The sequence below is a fragment of the Ictalurus furcatus genome, chromosome 22, assembly GCF_023375685.1.
Source record: "Ictalurus furcatus strain D&B chromosome 22, Billie_1.0, whole genome shotgun sequence".
NCBI lineage: Eukaryota > Metazoa > Chordata > Actinopteri > Siluriformes > Ictaluridae > Ictalurus > Ictalurus furcatus.
The window spans coordinates 16,658,860-16,683,318 of NC_071276.1; the positions used below are offsets into that span (position 1 = coordinate 16,658,860).

At 42.1% G+C, this 24,459-nt stretch overlaps 1 protein-coding gene across 1 annotated transcript; it reads left to right on the forward strand.

Annotated features, from left to right (window-relative positions):
• The first annotated feature begins 27 nt into the window (after positions 1–27).
• On the forward strand, positions 28–24,308 carry mapk1 (mitogen-activated protein kinase 1). The gene is made up of 8 exons (XM_053653667.1): positions 28–457; positions 14,676–14,858; positions 16,380–16,569; positions 16,664–16,780; positions 17,389–17,503; positions 21,137–21,268; positions 21,374–21,483; positions 21,573–24,308. The coding sequence occupies exons 1-8, from the start codon at positions 291–293 to the stop codon at positions 21,687–21,689; spliced, it is 1,131 nt and encodes a 376-aa protein (XP_053509642.1). The 5' UTR covers positions 28–290; the 3' UTR covers positions 21,690–24,308.
• Positions 24,309–24,459: the final 151 nt, after the last annotated feature.

Genomic DNA, 24,459 nt, shown 5'->3' on the forward strand with positions numbered 1-24,459 from the left:
TCGCGCTCCGCTCAGAAGCTCCGTCTGCAGTCTCCGTCGCTTTCACTGCATGTCAGCTCTCTCACACACACACACACACGCGCGCATTATACACTTTTTTTCCCCCCTCCTTTACAGCAATTTTTCTTTTTTTCCCCCCCTTTTTTAAACTCTGCGGAAGAGTAGCGCGTTCAAACTCGGAATACATTCTGGGAAAAATTTTGGGACTCTGCTGTATTAACACCGGAGGTTTCAGTGTATGTGTGTGTGCGCGCGCCGTGTAGTTTATTTATTATTATTTACCCCCAGCGATGTCGACGGCAGCAGCAGCTGCGGTGTGTGGCCCTGCTATTGCCGGCGGCGGCGGCGGCCCGATTCCCGGAGCCGGAGCCGAGCTGGTCCGCGGGCAGGCCTTCGACGTCGGGCCACGGTACATCAACCTGTCTTATATCGGCGAAGGCGCTTACGGGATGGTTTGGTAAGTTTAACACATGTTTTACCCCCTAAAAAACATTTTCGCTTTCTTTCCTTCTTGATAGTAAGCGTTCATTCAATCAGTGCAGTGCCAGTTAGGCACTATTAGGAACAGTTAGAGTTCGGGGTCTGTACACTAGCATACTAAACGGTACGCTAGAATACAGCGTTAACGTTACATTACAGTGGCGTACTATCTCTCCTCCCCTGCATACTACTTAGTGCGCTAGTATGCGCTTTCGGACGCAGCCTTAGTTAGTTAGGTTAGCTCAAGTGGCTAACACATTCACCATAGAATTTGCATGACTTCTGGGTGAATGTTTTGGCTTGATTACGACCAGAATATTCACTTTCCGTCGAAAAGAAACGCATTTACTAAATTTGCAGCAAATTAAGTGTCGAAAATGTACGGGCTTGCAGCTTTAAAAAATATATATATATATATTATTATTATTTAATTTTTTTGTAAAAACTAGCTAGCTAACTTGAATCACTTGTTGATATGCTGTTTGGTCAAATCATGGGCTAAATACTAAATATTCAGCCCTACGTAGATTTAACATGCTAAAAAGATTAGTTTTTGTTTTGAATATATATGCTATTGAGTTGTTTGTCGAAACATAAAATGAAATATGGCGATTTAATGTCTAATTTAAATGAAAGCTTGCTTAAAATATTCAGACATTTTCCTGTACATATTCAGGATTTGAGCTCTTTCTTTCTTATTTTTGTTGTTCTTAGAGACAGATTATTCTTAATGGAGGGTGGTTGCAGGCAAGTGATTGCAGTAAGGATATTTTGCAATCTTGGGTAGTTTGTGCCAGGATCAGTGGTCTGGTGCAGTGCTGGAAGTCTCCATATGACGTCACAAACGTAATTTGCATATTCATAAGCTTGTCGTGATCATTTGCATATCAACACATGAAGAAGGAAGATTTTACGATTGAACGTATAATAATAATAATAATAATAATAAAGATCAGAATATAAAACACAGTTTCTTCTAGAAATAAATTGTCTTTGATCATGGCACCACAAGCTATTTATGTATTTACAAAATACTACAATTTCTATCAAGAATGCAGAAAACAGAAGCTGTGGTATTGAGTAGTCAGGAAATGGACGGAAAGGAAACATTATGGATGGAATAATGTGTTTTTATTACTTACTTAAATATTGCCAAGAAGACCCAAAACAACAAAGAGGTGGGACAAACAACAGTGATCAGTGATTGGTCGCTGGGAGCAACGGTGATCAGTGATTGAATGCTGGGACCAAAGGTGATCAGTGATTGGTCGCTGGGAACAACGGTGATCAGTGATTGGTCGCTGGGAACCCCGTCTTGTGCAAGAGCAACTCGGTCTTTACAGACAGGTGGTGAATTGAGTGAACCTACTCTCTCAACTTGTATAACCAGCAGCTGTGATTTGATCCAGTGCAGGACTTTCGCAAACGGCTGCAGCTCAATTTACTTCTCAAGAGGTCTCAAAATTGGCAACACTGGTGCGGTCTATTATCAACATAAAAACTAGGAATAGATCATTTCTGAAACACTGTTGTGATATAATTGACCTTATTGCAATATATTACAAAATCATTCAATATGCTAATAAACCTTCTCACAAATTCAGTTTGTTAATCTCAGTACAATTGTAGGCGCTTTGATACATGTCCCAGTATTTGCTTGATTGATGATAAAACTGGAAATGATTTTGGTCCAGATCATTTGGGGCTGATCAGTGATATTATTTATTCCTTGCCCATGAGTCGAGAGGTTTCTTTTAAGTGATTGATGAAGAATGCACAAAAATGGGTCAGTTTTGATTTCTGCTCGTCCTTAACCAAGTCGAAGCGCACATCCTGTCTGATCCCAGTCTGATGCCGTCCATCTGTTCCCAGTGAGAGGAGTGGTCAGGCATTGAGGGTGATCTCATTATTGGCCCTAGCCTACTTTGGGTTCTTAGACCGAGTGGAATGAATGAGCTGCGCCGCTGGTTTACACCCTGTACGCTACAGAGACGACAGCAAAAAACAGCCCTCGGTGTAAACTTCGCCTCCAAGCTGCAGTATGTCACTCTGTATGGATGTCTGAATCAGGAGGAAGTGAGCTGCTTTCTGAACTTGGCAAGTTGAGACCGACAGGGATGAAATGAATCCCAGTGCATATTTAACTAGCACAGGCATGGAACAAACTGTTGCGTTGGATTACACAGATGGGAAGGGTTTTCTGACGGCCCGAGGCTTTAGGGACGGGAATCAGGACGAGGCCGTCGAGCCGGAGAACACGTCAGAGCAGCATATTTCTCAGTTTAGATTCAAGTCAGAGGAGAGTTTTTCAACCTGATTTTTATCACATCTGTAGATGCGTTTCCCTGTACTGGGGCCAAAATCAGAAAACTGCTTGTTTTCGGCTGCTTGTCTTTGTAAAAATTTTAAAGCTATTATTTTATTCAAAATTCACTCAACCGGAAATTAGACTATTCTTTCACAGTGAAGAGTTTTCAGATCAGTAGAGATGCATGAAATCACGTTAACCCAGAAAAAAACAGTGCCATTAATAACGATTAAAATAAGCAAAATCAGTTTTTATCATCTTTCTTTACGTACTTTTTTTGAAGTCACGGTTGGTTGACCCTCCTGTAGATGTAAACACCTCCATATGGACGTGGATGTTATGGTTTCTATAGTAACGTCTCATTCTCATGGACTTGTATGTCGGACGCTCCACCTAATCCTAATCTAATATAAAAAATTTTGTTGTTTTTTTTTTAACAAATACATATAAACGTTGGTAATGTGAAGCTATCTGTGAGGAGACATTTATCTAACATACACTATATATGAAAGGAGTCTTCAGCGTCAGTAAGTTTTCCACCACAGGAAAGTGTTGAAGACCGAGAACAGGAATGAATCATTGAGTGCGCGGATGACAATCCTGCTCCGTGTCGGGTCACGCCATACATTTTCGACGAAACGCCCCGTATACCTCCTATTTTAGTGACTTTGGAGTTTCCGTACTCGCACAGATGCGATAGTTGGAGATCAGGTTAAAAAATGCTGGAGTGTCCTGGAAATCTCTTTCCACATACTTGCGCTCTGTGGGAGCCGTCAAGTCTTAATTATGGCATGTCACAGCTCGGGGAGATCTCCTCCTTCCCCTCGAGTCCTGCAGTCCCCCGTTTGGCAGATCTTGGCATTCGGATGGACTTTCCATCCCGCCTTCAGCGCTGAATATGAAACCCTCATTTCCTGTAGCCTCGCATCGGATCTCCCGCATCATCCGAAAGCAGAAAATCACAGAGACCGCGCCTGTCAGCAACTAGCCACATAGTATTCCAGCAACGGGGGCCAAGGTTTGCTCAAGTGTCAAGGATGACTGTTTTCGAAACCCTTTTTTAAATGAGTAGACTCTGTGAGAGTACACCCAGATCTGTTGGATTAGAGGATGAGACTTTTATAACTAATTATTATTTTTATTATTATTATTATTATACTGCAGTGCTGTGGAATTCTCAAATCTGATTGGTCAGGTGATGTTGATTTTCATTTGATATAAAAGGAGCTCTATGACGACAAATCGCAAGTTTATCGTTTCTATAGAAACAGCTCATTCACAGGGATATTTATTCAGCATTTTTTTTGGAAGGAGTCTCCAGTTTTCCAACATAGGAGAGTCCTCATGACAGCGGACTTTGTGGTTTCTCTGTAACAAGCTGCATTTTTTTTTTTTTCTGTATTGCTGCTCATGCCATGTCCCACTCGGAGGAAAGTACTATCCGTCGTCTTCCGCATACATGAGCTCACAGACACCCACGATTAGGTCATGTCACTGTGATTGACAGGGTAGAGAGAGTGCGCCATCCCTCCCACTCGGAGAGCACGGACAGTTTTGCTCTCGTTTGATTCGAAGCTGCGACCTCCAGACAATTGGGCGAATACCGTTCAGACGGTTGTGAGTTCAAACGCCAGCCATGCCAAACTCACCGTATTGGGTTCTTGAGTGAGATCTTTAACCCTCAACTGCTTGATTAAATCCTGTCTCTGTTGTAAATAGCTTTGGATAAAAAGTCAGGCAAATGATGAAATCAGTAAGTAAATGTTCATGAACGCTTTGGGAACGTTTCTAACCGGATCTGTTTAGAGTTCAGTTGGTTTCAGAAGCTGAAATGAAAGCAGGGAGTGTGTGATGAGGAAATGAGTGAGTGAGTGAGAGAGAGAGAGAGAGAGAGAGAGAGAGAGAGAGACAGGAAGAATGGAAACAGGAAAGAGAGAGAGAGAGAGGGATAGTCTGAGTAAAAGAGTTAAAAATGATGTGGTGGATTTGGCAGAGATAGAGAAAGTGAGTGCTCAGAGGGAGGGCATTTCAGTTTGTTGTTCACGATCACTGAAGCGGTGGTTCCTGTAAATGTGTGTGTGTGTGTGTGTGTGTCTGCTCCCAGCCATCCGCATGCCAGTACTCGTGTCCATTGTGTTGGATTTGAACTCGGGGCCTGCTGGCGGTGATGTCACGTCTTGTTCCCTGTGCAGATTTGACTGTTGGGCAGAAACATTATCTCCTGTAACGATCTCCACGCTTGTGCTAGATCTCCTGTTTGCTTTAGAGAGGTGTTACACTTTAGTCTTCACATCTGCCCTGCAGTGAAATCACTCCTTAATCATCTCTCATGGTTCCTGATGGCTTGCTGCAGTGTGTGTGTGTGTGAGTGATAAGCACCTATTTTGCTTCACACCCTCGCAGGATTTCCAGAGGAACGTGCTTGCTTTTTTTTTTTTTCTTTTATGGAGCGTGCTGAAAAACCCTGCTTGTTCTGACCAGCTACGAAAAAAACACACCGGCAAAGTTTTCTGCAACCTTAATCCGCGTTCCTTTTTTTTTTTTTTTTTTTTTTTTTTTTTTTTTTTTTTTTACTTTATCTCAAGAGATGTGTTTATAAGATTTGTAGATTTTTTTTTTCTTCTAAAGTAAACCAGAAAGGCCTGGGGATTCGCTTATAAAGACCCGCTTTGTTTACTTTGAATTAGACATCCTTTTAGACACGTCCGTTCTCACCTGCTTGTAAATCATTTCAAAATAATGCGCATGTAAACAAGTACACGGACTTCACTTGTACAAATTCCCACAAATGTGCTTCATTAGTTAACAGCTGCTTTTGTAATTCGTCAGGGAAGTTCACTGTTAAAATGGTTTACTGATACTGAGACTCGGCAGCTGATACTGACTCCTCATTGTGGGACAAAAAAAGAAGGTTTTACATTTCACATCTTGTCAGTTTTAATTGGATTTTTTTTTTTTTTAATTAAAAAAAAAACCTTGTTTATTTATTTATTTCATGCAGATCATAGCCAGTATTGCATATGAACATAACTGACCATTCAAACATGCTGAATGGGTTATATGAACATTAAAAATCCCAACAACTGTGCTAATCTTCGTCAGCTCTCAAAACACAAGCTACGGCATTAAAACCATGTCTTTAATACGTAAGGAATACAATGCTTTATTCCTTATTCATTCTGTTTTTGTGTGTATCTCATACTAAATTGTTTCAGAAATTAAACCAAAATCTAAGATGGAGCAAAGGCAACCAAAATACACTTTTTGGATGGTTATATCATGTTATGTTAATACCAACTGGGCCTGCGTGAAAATGTATTTGTCCCCGTAGTTATTAATTTCCCAAATCTATGAAACTGCATTCATAATGGGGTTCAGCTGGACTAGACACAGCCAGGCCTGATTACTACAAACCCTGTTCAATCAAATCAACACTTAAATAGAACTTTTACAACAGCATGAAGTTAGGTAAAAGGTTACAAAGCGATTTCAAAGGCTAAATAACCACAGTGAGAGCCATTATCTATGAATGGAAGAACTCAGGACAGTAGTGAACCTTCCCAGAAGTGGCCGACCTTCCAAAATTCGTCCAAGAGAACAACGACTCATCCAGGAAGTCACAAAAGATTCGTGGACAACATCAAAGGACGTACAGGCCTCTCTTGCATCAATAAAGGTCACCGTTCATGATTCCACTATCAGAAAGACACTGGGCAAAAAGGGCATCCATGGAAGAGTGGTGAGGTGAAAACCACTGCTAACCCAGAAGAACATTAAGGCTCGTTTGAATTTTGCCAAAACACACCTTAAGATCCTCAAACCTTTTGGGAGAATGTTCTGGATTGATGAGTCAAAAGTGGAACTGTTTGGAAGACAGGTGTCCTGTTGCATCTGGTGTAAACCAAACAAAGAATTCCACAAAAAGAACATCATATCTATAGTCAAGCGTGGTGGTGGAAGTGTGATGGTGTGGGGATGCTTTGCTGCTTCAGGGCCTGGGTAACTTGCAGTAATTTAGGGAAACATGAATTCTGCTCTCTACCAGAAAGTCCTAAAGGAGAATGTCCGCTTTTCAGTCCGTAAGTTGAAACTCAAGCGCAACTGGATTATGCAGTAAGACAATGATCCAAAGCATAAGAGTAAGTCCTAGTCCTAGAAGTAAGTGAAAGACTGATCTCCAGTTATTGGAAGCATTGGGTTGCAGTTATTGCTGATAAAGCTGGCACAACCAGATTTTAAGTTTAAGGGGGCAATTAGTTTTTCACATTGGTAATAGGTGTTGGATAACTTTTTTTTTTTTTTTTTTTTTTTTTTTTTTTTGCTTCAGTTAATAAAAAATAGAGTTTAATCAGGGTGCCTTTGTTTTGTTGTATTTCATTTGAAGATCTAAAACTATTTAGTATGAGATGTACACAAAAAGAAAAGAAATCAGGATTTATTCAGGACTTTTTCACAGCGCTGTAACATGTGACAGACCGTGCTGTTATACGAAAATAATGCACGCCATGCACTACCACCAATACGGGTCAGCAATTTCGATGATGTCGTTCTGCACTTCAGTTTCTCATCAGATTTTCTTTCCAATCAAATGCTCTATACAATCTGAAGTGTCGTGTCCCCCCCCCCCCAGTATTATAAAAATCACCTTGCCGAAGTTGCCGCTGTTGGGCCAAAGAAATCATGTCAGTAGTGGTAATATTGGTGGTGGTGGTGGTGGTAGTAGTAGTAATATTAGTAGTAGTAATATTGGTGGTAGTAGTAGTAATAATAGTAGTAGTATTGGTGATAGTAGTAGTATTGGTGGTGGTGGTATTAGTAGTATTGGTGTTGGTGGTAGTAGTAATATTGGTGGTGGTGGTAGTAGTAATAATAGTAGTAGTAGTAGTAGTAGTAGTAATATTGGTGGTGGTAGTAGTAATATTGGTAGTAGTAGTATTGGTGGTGGTAGTAGTAATATTGGTGGTAGTAGTAGTAATATTGGTAGTAGTAGTATTGGTGGTGGTAGTAGTAGTAATAATAGTAGTAGTAGTAGTAGTAGTAATATTGGTGGTGGTAGTAGTAATATTGGTAGTAGTAGTATTGGTGGTGGCAGTAGTAATATTGGTGGTAGTAGTAGTAATATTGGTAGTAGTAGTATTGGTGGTGGTGGTAGTAATATTGGTGGTGGTAGTAGTAATAATATTGGTAGTAGTATTGGTGGTGGTGGTAGTAGTAATATTGGTGGTAGTAGTAGTATTGGTGGTAGTAGTAGTAATATTAGTAGTATTGGTGGTAGTAGTAGTAATATTGGTGGTAGTAGTAGTAATATTAGTAGTATTGGTGGTAGTAGTGGTAGTATTAGTAATATTAGTAGTATTGGTGGTAGTAGTAGTAATATTGGTGGTAGTAGTAGTAATATTAGTAGTATTGGTGGTAGTAGTAGTATTGCTATTAGTAGTATTGCTATGAGTGTAAACACTTTGTGGAGATAAAAACAATGAAAGGTGGGGAAAAAAAAAGTCTGTGTATTTGGTTTGCATCGTATTAATTGTTCTCAAAAAAAAGATGAACGTGCACTAGGGTACTTTGCAGTTTGCATGTAATTTGTAACCCTTATATTAAATTTATTTATGATAGTTTAGGATATAATCTGAGTGTATGGTTTGTTTTGTGTTTTTATTTAATTAAATGATGTCCCCTTTAGCTTTAACATTACCGTCAGATTTATCTATATATAAAATTCCATTTTAAAACTGAGTGTCTGTTTGAACAAATAAAATCCCATGAAGGGGGAAAATGCAAACCTGGTTAGACTGGAACGGATTATAGTTCTCTAAATACAGCATCCTCTCAGCTTTAGTCTACTAAATATACCTCGCTGGTCAGACCTCTGTGTGTTAGTTTCTCACAATCTGGCTCTGTTTATGTCTGCGTTAGTGATTTGAGATGCTTATCAGCGGCCTGTAGTAAAATGAGCTCTGTGCAGCCCTATTGTGTTCGTCGGAAAGTGCTGAGACGCCGTCGAGTTTATTTAGAGGTAAGAGTTAGTTTTGGGGAAGCGAGCCTTGCTTCGAGCGTTCTTGATCGCTGCAACAGACGGGTGTTGACTGAAGAGATCGGTGCCCTTGATGATGTTGCTGTTTACTGATATGAGTTTCGGTTGTGTTTTAAGTATCATTTTAGTCTTGCAGTGCATTTCTCACACACACGCGCACACCTTCGGTTCTGAATGGTGCTCTCGACCTTTGCCTTCTCACCTCCGCAGCTTATCTTTCTTTGTACACACACGCGCGCAGAGACATGCAGAACACTCACTCCGACACACCCTTTATGTTTATGTACTAGACACATGGCTGCACTCACGAATGTACAAGCTCGCACCTCTACACACACGCGCGCACACACACACACACGTACATGCACACGCACTTTGCTTGTAGGGGGCTTACTCCGTGGCTACTGCCAGGACTGCAGTTCCATGCCAGGCACTGCTATGGTGCCAGTCGCCATGGTAACATTCCTGCCAATGACGTCAGCGTACCGCCATTCAATCTGGCTGGACGTAGTGTGTCAGGATGAGGAGAATGAGTGAGTGAGAGCGCGCTATATTATTCTGTGTGTATTATTATTTCATTCCCCCCAGCCCCCTTCCTCTTGAAACCATTTCTTTTATCAAGCACTGGTTTTGCTTAATTACACAGAGCCGCCATTCCACATCCAAACGCAGTGGCATAAAAAAAAAAAATTCTTCTCCTCCGATTTTCTGCCATTTAGTTGCGGCACAGTAAATTGTCCGTTTCAATTTGCAACAGTATATTTCTCATGCCTGCTTGAACTTAGTCCAGTTTATAGGTGCAATATAAGTGGGGGGGGGGGGGACCCTTTAAACTTCCGTGATTTACCCAGACCTCTAAAACACACGTACGCCAGTACGTTTATACAGTTTATTTTTGGTCATGGCGGGTAAAGTTCTACTTGGCGTTTTATTAAAGCGGTGAAAGAAGCCGGAATTAGCAGACGACCTGGAGTCTGACGATGTAATAGCGATCTCGCCTGATGTCTGTGCCTGGTGTTGTGAAAGGTCAGACCCTGGTTAATAAGCCCGTGGTCGCCAAGGTGCTGTCGCTGCGATGGCGGGCGGGAAATGTGAGGACCGGACGGCTCGTTTTAATCCTGAAGCGCTAACCGTGATGCTTCATGCTATGCAAATCCGTATAGATCTGGTTAGAAGTGTTCAGGTAGCTGTGAAGCTTACACAGACTGCACACTACTTGCCTTTAATAAAAGATATGTTAGATGAATTCCTGTCCGCTTTTCTAGCGTGAACACTTGCAACGAGAAATGCCAGACAGGCCACGCCCACTGGTGATTACCATAACTAATAATGTTAACGTTAATAAGTAAAAACTCCATACACATGAGCGACGTTTGTGCATGTGTACGGCGCTTGTTGCTGGTGTGAATGCACGGGTAATAAGGTCAATTTGAAAGCTTGACTCATCTTTTTATTTTTCCCTACACACACACTTTTGTGGTAGACTCTGGGCGTCAGAGCTGCAGATTGCTCATCTGGTTGTTTACAGACTGTAAAAATTGCACCGTCTTTCCGTCAAACCCTCGTCTGTCCCCGTACATGCAGAAATCATTCCTCTTTGAGCTTCTTTATTTATAGATAGAGTTATTATTGTCAGCATTTCCCCCCCCCCACCTCATTTCACAGTCTTCCTTTGTTTCTTAGACCAAAGCTGTAAAGAACAAAGTGAGCTCGGTGTAAAAACTCACTACGCTCTGTCGCCGCCCTCCTTTCGCATCGCCATGGCAACATCCTGTTGCATAACTCCTCTCTGCAAAGTCTTGCCTGTCCGTCTCCGTGGAAACCATATCTCTCTTTCTCTCCCTCTTTATCTTGCTCTCTTCCATCCTGCTGACTTTTTTTTTCTTTCTTTTTTTAAAAAAAAATCTTTTTCTCCCTCTTTTTATGCTTCTACAGTGTATCTCTCTCGCTTGCTGTTTCTTCACTCTTCATTCCTGTGTGTGTGTGTGTGTGTGTGTGTGTGTACATACGTACGTGTGCATGCATGCATGGGTGTTGACTGCGGTAGTTTTATATTCGCTAAACTAATTGCTAGCCCATCCCCGAGCTGTCCACTCCCTGCAGTAAGTCACTACATCAGCCTTCTGGCAGCTCACAATTACAGCCAGTTTTAAAGATGCAATAAGCGTTTCTTTTTTTAGCGCCTGCTCTGAATGGGGTTAGTCTGTGGAGTTAAGTATATTGTCGAACGCATAACAGCACATATTTCTTGTGGTTACGGGTAGTCCGAACTGAAACGTTGCATCTTTGTAAAGCCTGACACGTCTATCGCATATATCGTGTGTGCCGACATTGCACTATCCTGATCTGCTTTGTGTGTTTTAACCATGCAAGGCAGATTCACTAGCCAATCACGGAGAACGAATCCAAAAAATGGTTTCTTTATGGCTTTTGAGCGAGTGTTTCTCTGATTTAAACGAAACAATTTTCATAGAAATTGCCAGAAAATAGCATTAACAGTGTGGCTACTAAACTGCGAGGACATGCATGTGGGTTTATAGGAAAAGTTATGAAACCGTGAGATTAATAAGCAGGAAATGATTATACGTTTTTCTTATAGAAAATGGCCAAAAAAAATGTGGACACCCGATCAATCAGACCCATATGTGCTTTGTTAAACATCCCATTACAGATTTAGTCCTCCTTTGCTGTTATAATAACCTCCACTCTTCTGGGAAGGCTTTCCACTAGGTTTTGGAGAGTGGCTGTGGGAATTTGTGTTCATTCAGCCACAAGGGCACTAGTGGGGTCAGAGGTCGATGGACTAGTGGGTAGTCCACTTCAGTTCTTCTACAACAACCTCGGCAAGCCATGTCTTCATGTAGCTCACTTTGTGCACAGGGGCATTGTCGTGCTGGAACATGTTTGGGCCTCTCAGTTCCAGTGAAGAGAAATCTTAACGTCTTAACGTTCTACACATTTATTTGCTTCCAACGCTGTGGAAACAGTTTAGGGAAGAACCACATATGGGTGTGGTGAAGAGATATCCAGACAGTGTTGGTCACTCAGCAGAAACACTAATTCACTGAAGGGGAAAGGACACGGGACGTGAAAGGATGCATTTACTCTTGGTCGCAGTTATGATTGCTCCAAGCCCAGGTGAATTTCACCTGTGTATTCACATGCTTCGTTCTTGTGAGCTAGTAGAAAGGATTCAAGCGAGACTGTAGTCGGCATTATACTGGAGGAACCGATGATTATTAAGAAACAGTCGCAAGATTTTTGCCTCGTCTCGTCCACATACACATGACAAGGTTGTTAAAATAGTTTTTTCTACGCTTACTAGTATTTTCTTGTTGGCCATGTTGGCACCTCTGGTGATTATCTAAACCATAAAAGTATGAAGAGTTTGAAAACCGCCCAAAATTTCTTCCCAAATTTGCATCCTACAAGACAGCCGAAACCGACCGATGCATCTTTTCTAACTTTGTTTCAGTGCAACAGTGTGTGTTGTGGCGTTACACACTCCGAGGAAAGCGCTATCCGCCCTCTTCTACATGCATGAGCTCACAGACACTCGTGATTGGCTTGTGCCTCTGTGATTGACATGGGAAAGAGAGCGATGCTGTCCCTCCCACCCAGAGAGCACGGACGATTTTGCTCTCACGGCCACGGATGGCCCTGTCGTCGTCGGGATTCAAACTCTCTCCCGGTTACGAGGCGAGCGCTTTTGCCCCGCTCCGGAGCCCAGGGCGTGGTGTTAATGGAAGCATCAGCGCAAACACGGAGTCCTGAGTACACGAGTAGTCCCGGCTTCTCCATGCTGACTATATATCACTAGTTCTTTATCGTTTACATTTACATATTGATAGATTCATGTGGGAATAATCGAGTGATCGATTGTGGAATCGGAGATTGCAGAGTTAACACGATGGAAAGTACCGTTTATCGTTTCACACCTCTCGGTCACATCACGGAACTTGTGAAACACGTGTCCTACTAAGACGCATCGTGTGGTTTTTATTTATTTGCTTTTCTTTTTCTGGAGGTTGATCATACAAGCCTCAAACCATTCCTTGTACGATCCCGGATTACACAAACGGCTCGCCGTTGGGGTTTAAACTTCTGCGGTCGAAGAAGTTGAAACTAAATCGAGCTGAGATACGGCAGAGAAAGGGAGGACGGTTACCTCAGAGTGAGAGAAATGCAGCGAGTGTTTGAAAGAAGAGATGGATCTGAAGGTCAGCTATAATGGGAGTGTGCGAGTGCCTCTGTTCTACCGTACCGTCAATTTCAAAGAGTCACTATGGCAACACACTTCCGAGCCTTTTCACCGCGCCGAAGTCTGTTGTGTGTAACGGACCGTGAGCCGTACACGATCCTTTGAGGGATACGTAAACAAGGTAATATATATTTTTATTCAATTCGGTGTCCTTATGTTTGCAGTCCTCGTCGTTTCCTCCTGCGTATCGTATCGCACGTCGTCGTCTTCCTTGGCCTTGGAGTTCTGCTGCTGTTGCATGTTTGTGAGAGTAGATGTACACAACACTGCACAATATCACAAATGTCTCACCATGCACATAACACCAAGAGGTCTTCCAACAACTAGGGCTGTCGAATTCGATGGTGAGAAACCAATCCGACCCAACGGACCAACCACCTGTATAGCAGTGCACGATGGGAACTTTCACACAAATACCCGTCACGAATAATTTACATGACTGTAAACGTTTTAAAATGAAGATGACTTTGTGAAATCCTGAAAAGCTATAGCGGTTTTTAGAAAATACGTCGATGAGGGATCGATCTGCGGATAACCACGAGCATACCGGATAGATCTTGTGGTGATGAATTCTGTGGGCGAGCACATCATGGCAATTCAAAAACAAAGCATTCATTTTAAAATGACGTGTAATGGCTCTTCTCCGGGGTCTGAAAACGCACGGAGATGCTTTTCTGCTCTCCACAGCTGTAAAGAGCGGTTATACGAGTTACCTTTGCCTTTCCGCCTGGCCGTTCTCCTCTGACATCTCACGTCAACAAGGCGTTTCTGCCTGCAAAACTGGGATTTTATTTATTTATTAATTATCTGTGTAAACTCCCAGAAGATCTGCAGTTTCCGAAACCAGCACCATAACCATGTCATGGCCAAAGTCCCTTTTTGAGATCCCATTTTATTCTCCATTTCTTTTGATGTGGACATGAACTGTAATGGTTCATGAACTGAAGCTCTTGACATGCAGCTGCATGATTTTATGCTTCGCACAAACGATCGGTCGATCTCACCGGGACAACCTTAGGCCGAATTCCAGCTTCATCCTAAGCGTCACTGTGTGTAAATAAATAAATAAATAAATAAATAAATAAACTGTATATGAAACATTGATGGTTTTTTTTTGTCACTGATATTTAACTCCCTTAAATGTTAATAACGCAGGAATACTTTAAACAGTTAGGTGTCATCCTAAAGACTTTTATACTCGCTATAAAGACTCTGGCAAGAACTGCTTACTACGTGATTTTGTCAGTTTTTATATTTAATTAGGATGCAGAATTTCTTCACTTGCATGAAGTATGAGTGAAGAACCTGTTTGTTCAGAACATGCGTCACTGGAAAAACAGGCGTACTTTCACATGTGGATTTTATTTCTTCCCTTTTGAATATGTAAATATTATTCAAATTTGAACAATGAAACTTCTGTCTGCTCTCATGTTTCCTGAGAGGAATACATTAATAAATAAGTGTTCAGTAATATGTTTTTGTTCAGTCTGCTGGTGTACTTTGACGTGGTGTTGATGGGCATTGCTTATGAAAATAAGGCTTGTTTGGGGGGTTTGTTTTTTTTTTCACGCTGTTTTTGTTTTTCCCCTTAGTTCGGCGTATGATCGGGATAATAAAGTGCGCGTGGCCATAAAGAAGATCAGCCCGTTCGAGCACCAGACGTACTGCCAGCGCACTCTCCGCGAGATCAAGATCCTGCTGCGCTTCAAACATGAGAACATCATCGGCATCAACGACATCATCCGCGCGCCCTCCATCGACCAGATGAAAGACGTGTATCCTTTCCGTGCCACTCGGACTCGTCTGAGCGGACGAAGTAGACCAAACGCACTTGCGCATACACACACACACACACACACACACACACACACACACACACACACACACACAACCTCTGTATCGCACTACTCTCGGTATCAAGGACGTACACACCTGTAATGATCCACATCCTTGCTCTCTCAAAACTCAGCTCAAGGTCGACTTAATCATATAGACGGGTCGTATAGGCTGACCTTCTGAAAGTAGCCTGTCTCTGACTCCCTAATCAGATCCCTCTCCATCAATAAAACACCGTCCGGTCAGACAGTCCCAGCGGGTTCATTTCATGTCTGAAAGCTTAGGGTTCAACTGCCGAGTCGGACTTTTTCTCGCCGAAGCGCCGTTTTTCTTTCCTTTACGTAACGTAGTAGATGAGTAGGCAGCGGACCCCGTAGTAAACGGTTAATTTTGGCGCAGAAATCAATAGTCCGTAGGCGTTCGGTTGCTCACTGGCAGCGCAAGCGTTCCTGTAGAAAAGGACGAGCCTCTTCTGTTCTGTACACTCAGTCCCTCTCGTGCATCGTGCTCAGGAAGAAGCGGCTTCAAACAGCACTAAGAGATCCTCCTCCTCTTCAGCGGAGGGGTTTTTTGGCTGGATGCACACGTTCACACTGTGTGGGATGGCAGCTGAAATGGCATGGGTTGTTGGAAGCTCTGCCTTGAAATGTGCTTTGAGAGATATTTATTTATTTATTTATTTATTTATTCAGGGTTGTCATTTTCTGTCCTGAAAAGTAGATTATAGAAAGCTTTTTTTTTTATCCAGGTTACATCCTGATCGATGCTACTATGAACGAGAAAAGAAACGTTTCGGTTTGCGTTGGTGATGAGTTGGCGATCACCGTGTTTGGAAGGTTGTGAAAGTCTGTAGGAAGTACGGTTTGTTTTCTTTTCTTTTCTTTTCTTTTTTTTTTTTTTCTTTTCGGTTGTTGAACCGACTTGTCCATTGGGTTCCTACGAATTAAAAGAAGACACGCCGTCTGCTTATCCTGGGTGCCTGATTATTTTATTATATTTTTTTCACCACTGAATTGTCAGACTCTTTCATCCAAAGCAACTTGTAGTGGAGTCAAAACAGAATCTAAGCTTAGACCTGAGCAGTTCAGAGATTATAGTTTTGCTCAACAGTGGGATTTTCCAGATTCTCGGCTCAGAACCTTAACCACTAAGACACCGCTGCCAGCGTTTTGTACAACTTTGCTAAATAGGATATAATCCGTACATTACTTTATGCTTGAATATACGTTTAAACAGTGATAAACATGCAACCAACTTAAGAGGAAACATTAAAAACCAAACCCACTATTCAACACCCAGCAGTAGAAGCGGATAGTTTTTTTTTTTTCTGAACCAAACAGCTTTCACGTTTGTCCAAACATTACAACCTTCAGTATGTGTGTGTGGCGGGGCGGGGGGGAATCAGACTAGAAGTTTCTCTAAACTGTATACAACACATCCTTAACTTGCGCAATCCCCAGCTACATCGTGCAGGACCTGATGGAGACCGATCTGTACAAGCTGCTGAAGACACAGCATCTCAGCAACGATCACATCTGCTACTTCCTGTACCAGATCCTGCGTGGCCTGAAGTACATCCACTCAGCCAATGTACTCCACCGAGACCTGAAGCCCTCCAACCTGCTGCTCAACACCACCTGCGATCTCAAGGTGCACCTTAATAAGCTTAAGACAACTTGAGTAACTGATTCAATGGTTATGTTCACTGTCTACGAGTGCTTATTAATTCACCCTATGCTTCCAGATCTGTGATTTCGGGCTCGCGCGTGTAGCCGACCCGGACCACGATCACACCGGGTTCCTCACGGAGTACGTAGCCACACGCTGGTACCGTGCCCCGGAGATCATGCTCAACTCAAAGGCAAGATGCTTTAATAAATACGATCCCTGTTTCCTTCAGCAATAACCGACCAATAGCACGGATAATCAGGATTAATTTATTCAAAATTGTTTAAAGTATCAGAGTTTGCTCGGTTTGGCTCATTTCCTGGAGATTGAGACAGACCTGTGGACGAGGGATGTCAAAATAACCTGCAAGTTATTGAAGACGTGGCAGAAGTCCCCATGAGATCAAAATTTCGAATGTAGAAAATGACTTCAGTTTGCGAAATTGTTTTTCACGGTTTTTCCACAGTGATCTTTGCTGGTAAACGAGACCTTTTTAGCTGTATTCGTGTTCGAGGAGGGCTTTGGCTGAACGTGCGTCGTGATGTCACATGGCGCGTCTTGGCGCGAATCTGCAGAGTTTGATTGAGTTTGCGTTCGTTTCTGCGATCGCGAAATCCTGGAGGGACTGATCCACACGTGTTTTTTATCATACAAGTCCCTGTGAATTAGGTGTTACTATGGAAACGCTGACGTATTAGTGCAAGCACATTAATATCAACCTGTGCTTTGAATTACAGCCAGCAACTCCACCACCATTTAAGAATACTGAGCGTTTAGATGTTTATTCTGTTTGACTTGCAGGGTTATACCAAGTCCATCGATATCTGGTCAGTGGGATGTATTCTGGCTGAGATGCTCTCAAACCGACCCATATTTCCTGGCAAGCACTACCTGGACCAGCTCAATCATATTTTAGGTATGTATTCCTTTTCAAATGCTTAATAATTCAAATGGGTTGCACCATTAAGTAAACCAATAAATATTTAAGGTCTGAAGCGGAAGTCTTTTCTTAAACGCATACAAGAAAGGGTTCAATTTACACGCGCATTGCTTCATTTTGTGTTTGTGAGCTCTCGGGCCTCGATAAATTCGGGTCTCTATTTTGCCTCCACTGCAGTCACAATCATTGAGTGTGTGTGTGTGTGTGTGTGTATTGTTTTTAATTCTGATTCATACCAACATTAAATTGTTGTAAAATGTGAGAATTTTACATTGAGAACGTTTCACACCGAGAAAGAAGTGAATCAGGAGCTCAGAGATGTGCAGCCTGAAAGTTATGACTATGACTAGGCGTGGGCCGGTTACCGGTTTCAAAGTATGCCGCGGTTTGAAAAAGTCACGGTTTCAAAACCACTAAAATGTTCCGTTTATAATACCGTTCCTGCGGTATGAGCTGGTCTCTCGTCAAAGACGGAAAGTGCAGGAATCCCTCAGGTTGTGTGCAGCGTAGAGAGTAACACGACCCCTCCCCCTCCTGGTTGGTGCGAGCAGTCAGTCACCTGTGTGTAGGATGGCCAAAGGAGGTGAACCCCCGGAACTTTTCCCCCCTGTCGAAAAAGTCTGCCGTACGGTAATTTTTCAGGTACCGAAAAACATCCAGACGGCCGCGGCTTGGAGTAGGAAGGACATCCAACTTGTAAGACGTGTTTAAGAAGAGTGGCAGCTAGAGGAGGCAATACATCATATATGATCTCCCATCTACACGAGCACCACCCGTCACTCTTCGCTAAAATCACCGTAACGCTGTCTTGAAATGAACGTTTGCAACAAGTTAGCGTGAGAGTTAGCGTGTTTAACACTGGTGAAATAAATAATATTGGCTTGCTACCGAGGCGGATAACATGGCTAATTAACTAGCTAAGGGTTTGATTGTTGTCGTGACTGCGTTTACATTCATTTAATTAAGAAGAATCCAATTATGTAGTTTATTTATTTAATTATTTATCCTGACATCCATGTTTACGACTGTTCCAAATATTCTATAGTGTGGTTAAAAATAAAATCTAGTGTGTTCAATGGGGAGAAGCAGTTTTTATTATTTATTTATTTATTTAACCCGGACATTTAAAAAAATATCACACTTCAGAGCCGTAATCGTGAAACTACCGTGATTTATTTTTGCGTAAGGTTATCCATCCATCCATCCATCCATCTTGTACCGCTTACTCCTTCTTCAGGGTCACGGGGAACCTGGAGCCTATCCCAGGGAGCATGGGGCACAAGGCGGGGGACACCCTGGACAGGGTGCTAATCCATCGCAGGGCACACTCACATACACACTCACACACCCATTCATACACTACGGACACTTTATACACGCCAATCAGCCTACCATGCATGTCTTTGGACTGGGGGAGGAAACGGGAGTACCGGGAGGAAACCCCCGCAGCACGGGGAGAACATGCAAACTCCGCACACACATGGCCCTGGCGGGAATCGAACCCCTGGAGGTGTGAGGCAAACGTGCTAACCACTAAGCCACCGTGCACCCCTGCGTAAGGTTATCATACCTATAAGATAAATAAATAGGAGGAAAGGAAGAAAGCGAAGTGACACCTCTGCACATTTCTGAAATGTTTTGTGGTCAAATCTGCACACTAAGAGCCAGATCAGCACCCGATGGTTAATGGATGAAAAAGTCTGAATCGGCTGTTCCTGTAAAGATACTGGAGCCGTATCGGGTAGCTCTCTCTTGCCCTTCTCGCTGATGTACAATCTGATGTTTGATACATTCATCAGCTTCCTGTGTAGTTTACCGCGTGAGATTTCTATCTCTCTGTGCTCGGTGTTGAGAAACGCTTTAACCTTCCACTTATTGCACTGAAATCTTCTTTTTCATTCTCAAGTAGGCTTGGGTAATACTGGTGCAAGAAAGCTACTGTAGAAGTTTTTAGTTTTGATGAATTTCCTCTCTGTCGTTTGCTCTGAGAACACTTCCACCGTGCTAATCAGAAGGACGTTTTCCAGTTGATTTGTGTGCCAAGGCAAGCTCTGCCAGAAACAGCAGATGAGCTGATCATCATTCGGACCTGGAACGATCAACAGTCGAACTCGTCAATATTAACTAACGACCTGGAAGCCCCGCCCCCTTCTCCATCACACCTCGGTAACATTTTAGCCAGCGATCTCAAAGTGAAGCGTGTTTGCGCCGTAAGACCCTGTGTTGAAGCTCTTCGTGAGGTATTGAAGAAAACCTTGCATCATTATGACTATAAACATGATTAATCATGCACCCTGAGTGTGTTGTGTTGAAAAACTTGTTGCTTCAGATCAAGAGTCCAGCACCGATCGCGATTTCCCTCTGAGAGTTTGGGGACATGGCCTGCTCAGTTAGAAGCGGTCTTGCTAGATAAACGGGAACACGTGTAAGTGTTGTGTAAGTATTCATTTTGGCTCGAGCTGTCCGGAGAAGAAGGCGGCACATTGTTCGATGGAGATGGTATCTTTTTAGAGATAATGTTTGTCCTGTGTTTGGAGGAAGTGCTTTAGCAGTTACGCAACAAAATAGTGATTCTCAGGAAGTCGAATGCAGAAGCACTCGCTAATTTTACGTTTCCCAAGCTGTCAATCAGATGATGCAATAACGACACGGCTCAGGCCTGCGCTCGTCTTCTCACCCCTAATCCTCTTGCCCTTTTTTCTCCACCGGAGTCTGAGTCTTATACAGTTCAGTTCAGTTCAGCAGTGCTTTAATGGCATGGATGTTAGAAATTAGATTGTTGCCAAAGCAATTGGTGCAGGTAGATTAAATTACAATTTACACAAATAAGACATTTTATATCTGTATTTAAACATTACAAACAAACAAACAAACCACTTAACAACGGGGGGAACAAACAAACTGACGGGTAAGTATCTGAACATATAGTGCTTACTCAGGGTGTGTGCAGGACACTGGCACGGTTCCTCAGGCCGTCACGTTCACATGTGCGATACAGCGAATGCTGCAGTGTGTCCTTCTCCTAAGATGATTTTTAGTCTCTCATCTTCTGTTAGTTCATGGAAATTTGGTATTTTGTGAGCGATTTATACTGCGCGATTTATTTTCCTGCGCGTGCTCTCTCTCTCTCCATCTGTGAAATCATGGTTTCCTAATACTGCATCATGTATTTCTCACTTATTTATTCTTATTACATCCCACCTCTCTCTCTATCTATCTATCTATCTATCTATCGCTGTTGCGCTCTCTCTCTCTCTCTCTCTGTGTGTCTGTCTGTCTAATCTCTGTCGTTCTCTCTCTGTGTCTGTCTATCTGTCGTTCTCTCTCTCTCTCTGTCTGTCTAATCTCTTGTCGTTGTCGTTCTCTCTCTGTGTGTCTGTCTATCTATCTCTGTCGTTCTCTCTTTCTGTGTCTGTCATTCTCTCTCTCTCTCTCTGTCTATCCCTGTCTTTCTCTCTCTCCCTGTGTCTGTCTGTCTCTCTCTGTGTCTATCTCTGTTGTTCTCTCTCTCTGTCTGTCTGTCTATCTATCTATCTATCTATCTATCTATCTCTCTCTCTGTCGTTCTCTCTCTCTCTCTCTCTCTCTCTCTCTCTCTCTCTCTCTCAGGTATCCTTGGCTCTCCCTCACAAGAAGACCTGAACTGCATCATCAACATAAAGGCCAGAAACTACCTGCTCTCTCTGCCGCTGCGCTGCAAAGTGCCCTGGAACCGTCTCTTCCCTAACGCCGACCCTAAAGGTCAGAGTTCATCTCGCGGTTTTCAGTCCAGTACTAAACAACTGAACAATAGCGGGGCACGGTCATGATTCAGGGTTTTCACGGTCTTGCTGTTTTATTGTCTAGCGTTGGATCTGTTGGACAAGATGCTGACCTTTAACCCCCATAAGAGGATTGAGGTGGAGCAGGCCCTGGCGCACCCCTATCTGGAGCAGTACTACGACCCAACTGATGAGGTGAGGAAGCTCTCGAATCCAGGAAGCTCCTTTAATAAGAGATCAGTGAGTCCAAGTCTAATCCTTAACCTTAATTTGATTTTCACCAGCCTGTCGCCGAGGCTCCGTTCAAATTCGACATGGAGCTTGACGACTTGCCCAAAGAGACCCTCAAGGCGCTCATCTTCGAAGAAACGGCACGCTTCCAACCAGGCTACAGACCATAACATAACCGACTACATCTACTACATCTCCAAATTTCACTCTCCGCATACTATTCTTCTTCTTCTTCTTTTTCCCCATCATCATTATTACAGTTTTTTCTCTCTCTCTTATTCTCTCCTACTTTTTTTTTTTTCTAGATCAGAATCGCTCTGGATTTCTGTCTCCTCTCTTCTCTCCTGTCTTCATCCTCTTTCCTCTGTCTCCTCTGAGATTTGAGTTCAAACAAAGTGCGTGTGTGTGTGTGTGTGTGTGTGTGTGTGTGAGGTGAAACACGGAGTGCAGGCTGACCAGAATATCATCGAGGATTCGCTTCTTCGGACGAAACTCTTCTTATGCTTCAGTAAAAAGCCTGTGATCGTGTAACTGCTGTGCTTAATTATTATTTTCTTTTTAAGAGCTTCTTGTCAGTCTCACTCCCGCTTTCCCGTAAAGCATCCGTAAAGCCATTTTCAAGTCGACGCCAAATTTGGGGTTAAAAAAAAAAAAAAACCCCAAACAAACCCACAGTTCAGTTTGCCACGGTGCCACATGTATAAGGCTTTTAATTAAACTTCTTCAGCTAACATGCCACGTGCCCCTTAACTAATACGGTAATATAACAAGTTTGTTTGGTTTTGTTTTTTTTTTTTTAAATGGAATATTGTATTACTGATTTAGTATAGCGTAGACATTCCTTAAATGTTCCAGATTGGTTGCTGTTTGGAAAAATAAAATAACAAGAGCTCAAGCACCAAAGACAAACGGGTTATTTGGGCACTTGCAGGGGAGGAGTGGATAGAATTATTATTATTATTATTTTTATTATTATTTTGGTCCATATAGTTAATAGAGGTAGATATAGAGATGAGCTCCGAATCATGTCGAAGCACACACAGGGCTATCAGGGATGGAGGAATGGAGGGAGAAAGGGGGGGGGGGTGTCAAATATTCTCAAGGGGTAATTTGTGGCTACATGTTGCCACGATAAAAAATCAACAACAACAGATTATTACTGAAACATGAGCTAAAAAGTACAGTGCCTCGTCGTTTTTGTTTTCTTTTTCTCTCCTTTATCTTCGTGGCTCTTTTTGCTTTCCTTTTCCAGTGTGTTCCTGCCCTCTCTTTGTCTCTCTCGTCTTCTCTCAATAAGACTGTGTCCTTGCATGACTGTTAAAAAAATCAAATAAAAAAAAAAGAGGGGGAAAAAAAAAAGCTTTCTATACAAAGAACATGGAGGTGCCACACTGCTGGGGATTCCACTTCGGGACTCTCAGGTCTTTTTTTTTTTTGTTGTTGTTGGTGGTGGTGGTTCTTTATATTCCCGCAATCTTTTCTTCTTTCGTCGTTGCTATTGTTGGGGGTTTTTTGTTTTGTTTTGTTTTTTTTTTTTTTAAGTTCCCTCCTTCAACTTTTTCAAGCTTTCAGAACATTTCGGAGAGTAGATTTTTAAGAAACTCGGTCGGGTTAAGCGGGAGAGCAAGACGACAGAGTGACGTGGACGTAACGTGTCCAGCCATGGAGATTTTCACTACACAGCAAACCTCACCTTTTACTCGGCGCCAATCAAAGCCACGCTTTCTCACGTTAAATCAGTCAAAGTCGTGGACCTTATAGAGCAAACTAGCACTTATCGACTGAACAATACAAAGAAAATGAGTTTAGAGAACGAGAATCAGGCTGCTCTTGGGTTCACTGCTGTTTATATCCAGCATAGCGCCATCTAGTGTGAGGTGCTATAGAGGACATTGTTCAGTTATTAGAGCAGAGAAAACTGGCTGGGTTTTTTTCTTTTCTTTTCTTTTCTTTTCTTTTATTGTTCCTGAAAGGCACTGCAAAATCCTGTAAGATAGCTTCAGCCAAGTCCATGTGCAGCCTGTCTGTTCTGTGTGCCTTTACTCATTATAAATAACGGTTTATTATCGTGCAGTTTTGTTTCGTCGGGGATCAGTTGTGATTTTTTTTTTTTTTGTGGTATATTCTTATATACATATATTTAAAAAATAAAAATACATTTAAAAAAAAAAAAAAAAAAGGAAAATCAACAACAACAACAAAAAAAAATCTTAACTCTGATTTATGTCATTTTAAGTCCAGCGCTTTTGTGATTTTTGTGATTGAGTTTGGGAAAGTATTAATTAAGTAATTAATTAAAAACAAGGCTTTTATTTCAGCCTCGAGTTGCCCCGCTGCTCTTTTTTGGTGGGGCACTTCTTGAGCTTTTTGAAGAATTTTTTTTTTTTTTTTTTTTATTGTAAACTGAATGTCATGTTTCTAGTGGTTATTAATCTTGTTACAGAATTGTAGCCACATATTAAACTCTTCTGTAAGTAATGTTCTAAACCATGGAAGACTTGTTGTGGATTTCACTTGCAGGTTTAAAGTTTCCCCGCCTCTCCCTCGGCTCTCGCCTTCACTGGGGGTGTTGATGTAATCATTTGGGGAAACGTTATAATTGAATATTAATATCTAATTAAAATATGTTGCACCTTGAAGAAAAAAGTAATTACAGATTACAGTAATTACAGATTTTTTTTTTTTTTAATTACTACTACTACTACTACTACTACTACTATGGGGGTAATTTAGCATCTGCCAAGTCATGTAACCTGAACACACCAGAATAAACACTGTATCCTGTTTCACCTTGTTGTTGTTGTTGTTGTTGATTTATTATTATTCCACAGGACTGAAGTCTTCTCCTTAAAGCCGTCACCTGCTCGAGTGTGAAGGTGGATGACGTCATAAAGCAGCTTTAAGCTAATTTGCTCTTTAAGGCCATGGCTCCTGGAGGCT

Coding starts and splice junctions, on each gene's coding strand:
- mapk1 (XM_053653667.1), top strand. CDS start 291: ATGTCGACGGCAGCAGCAGCTGCGGTGTGTGGCCCTGCTATTGCCGGC. Junction 458..14,675: donor GGCGCTTACGGGATGGTTTG/GTAAGTTTAACA, acceptor TTTTCCCCTTAG/TTCGGCGTATGATCGGGATA. Junction 21,269..21,373: donor CCCTAACGCCGACCCTAAAG/GTCAGAGTTCAT, acceptor TTTATTGTCTAG/CGTTGGATCTGTTGGACAAG.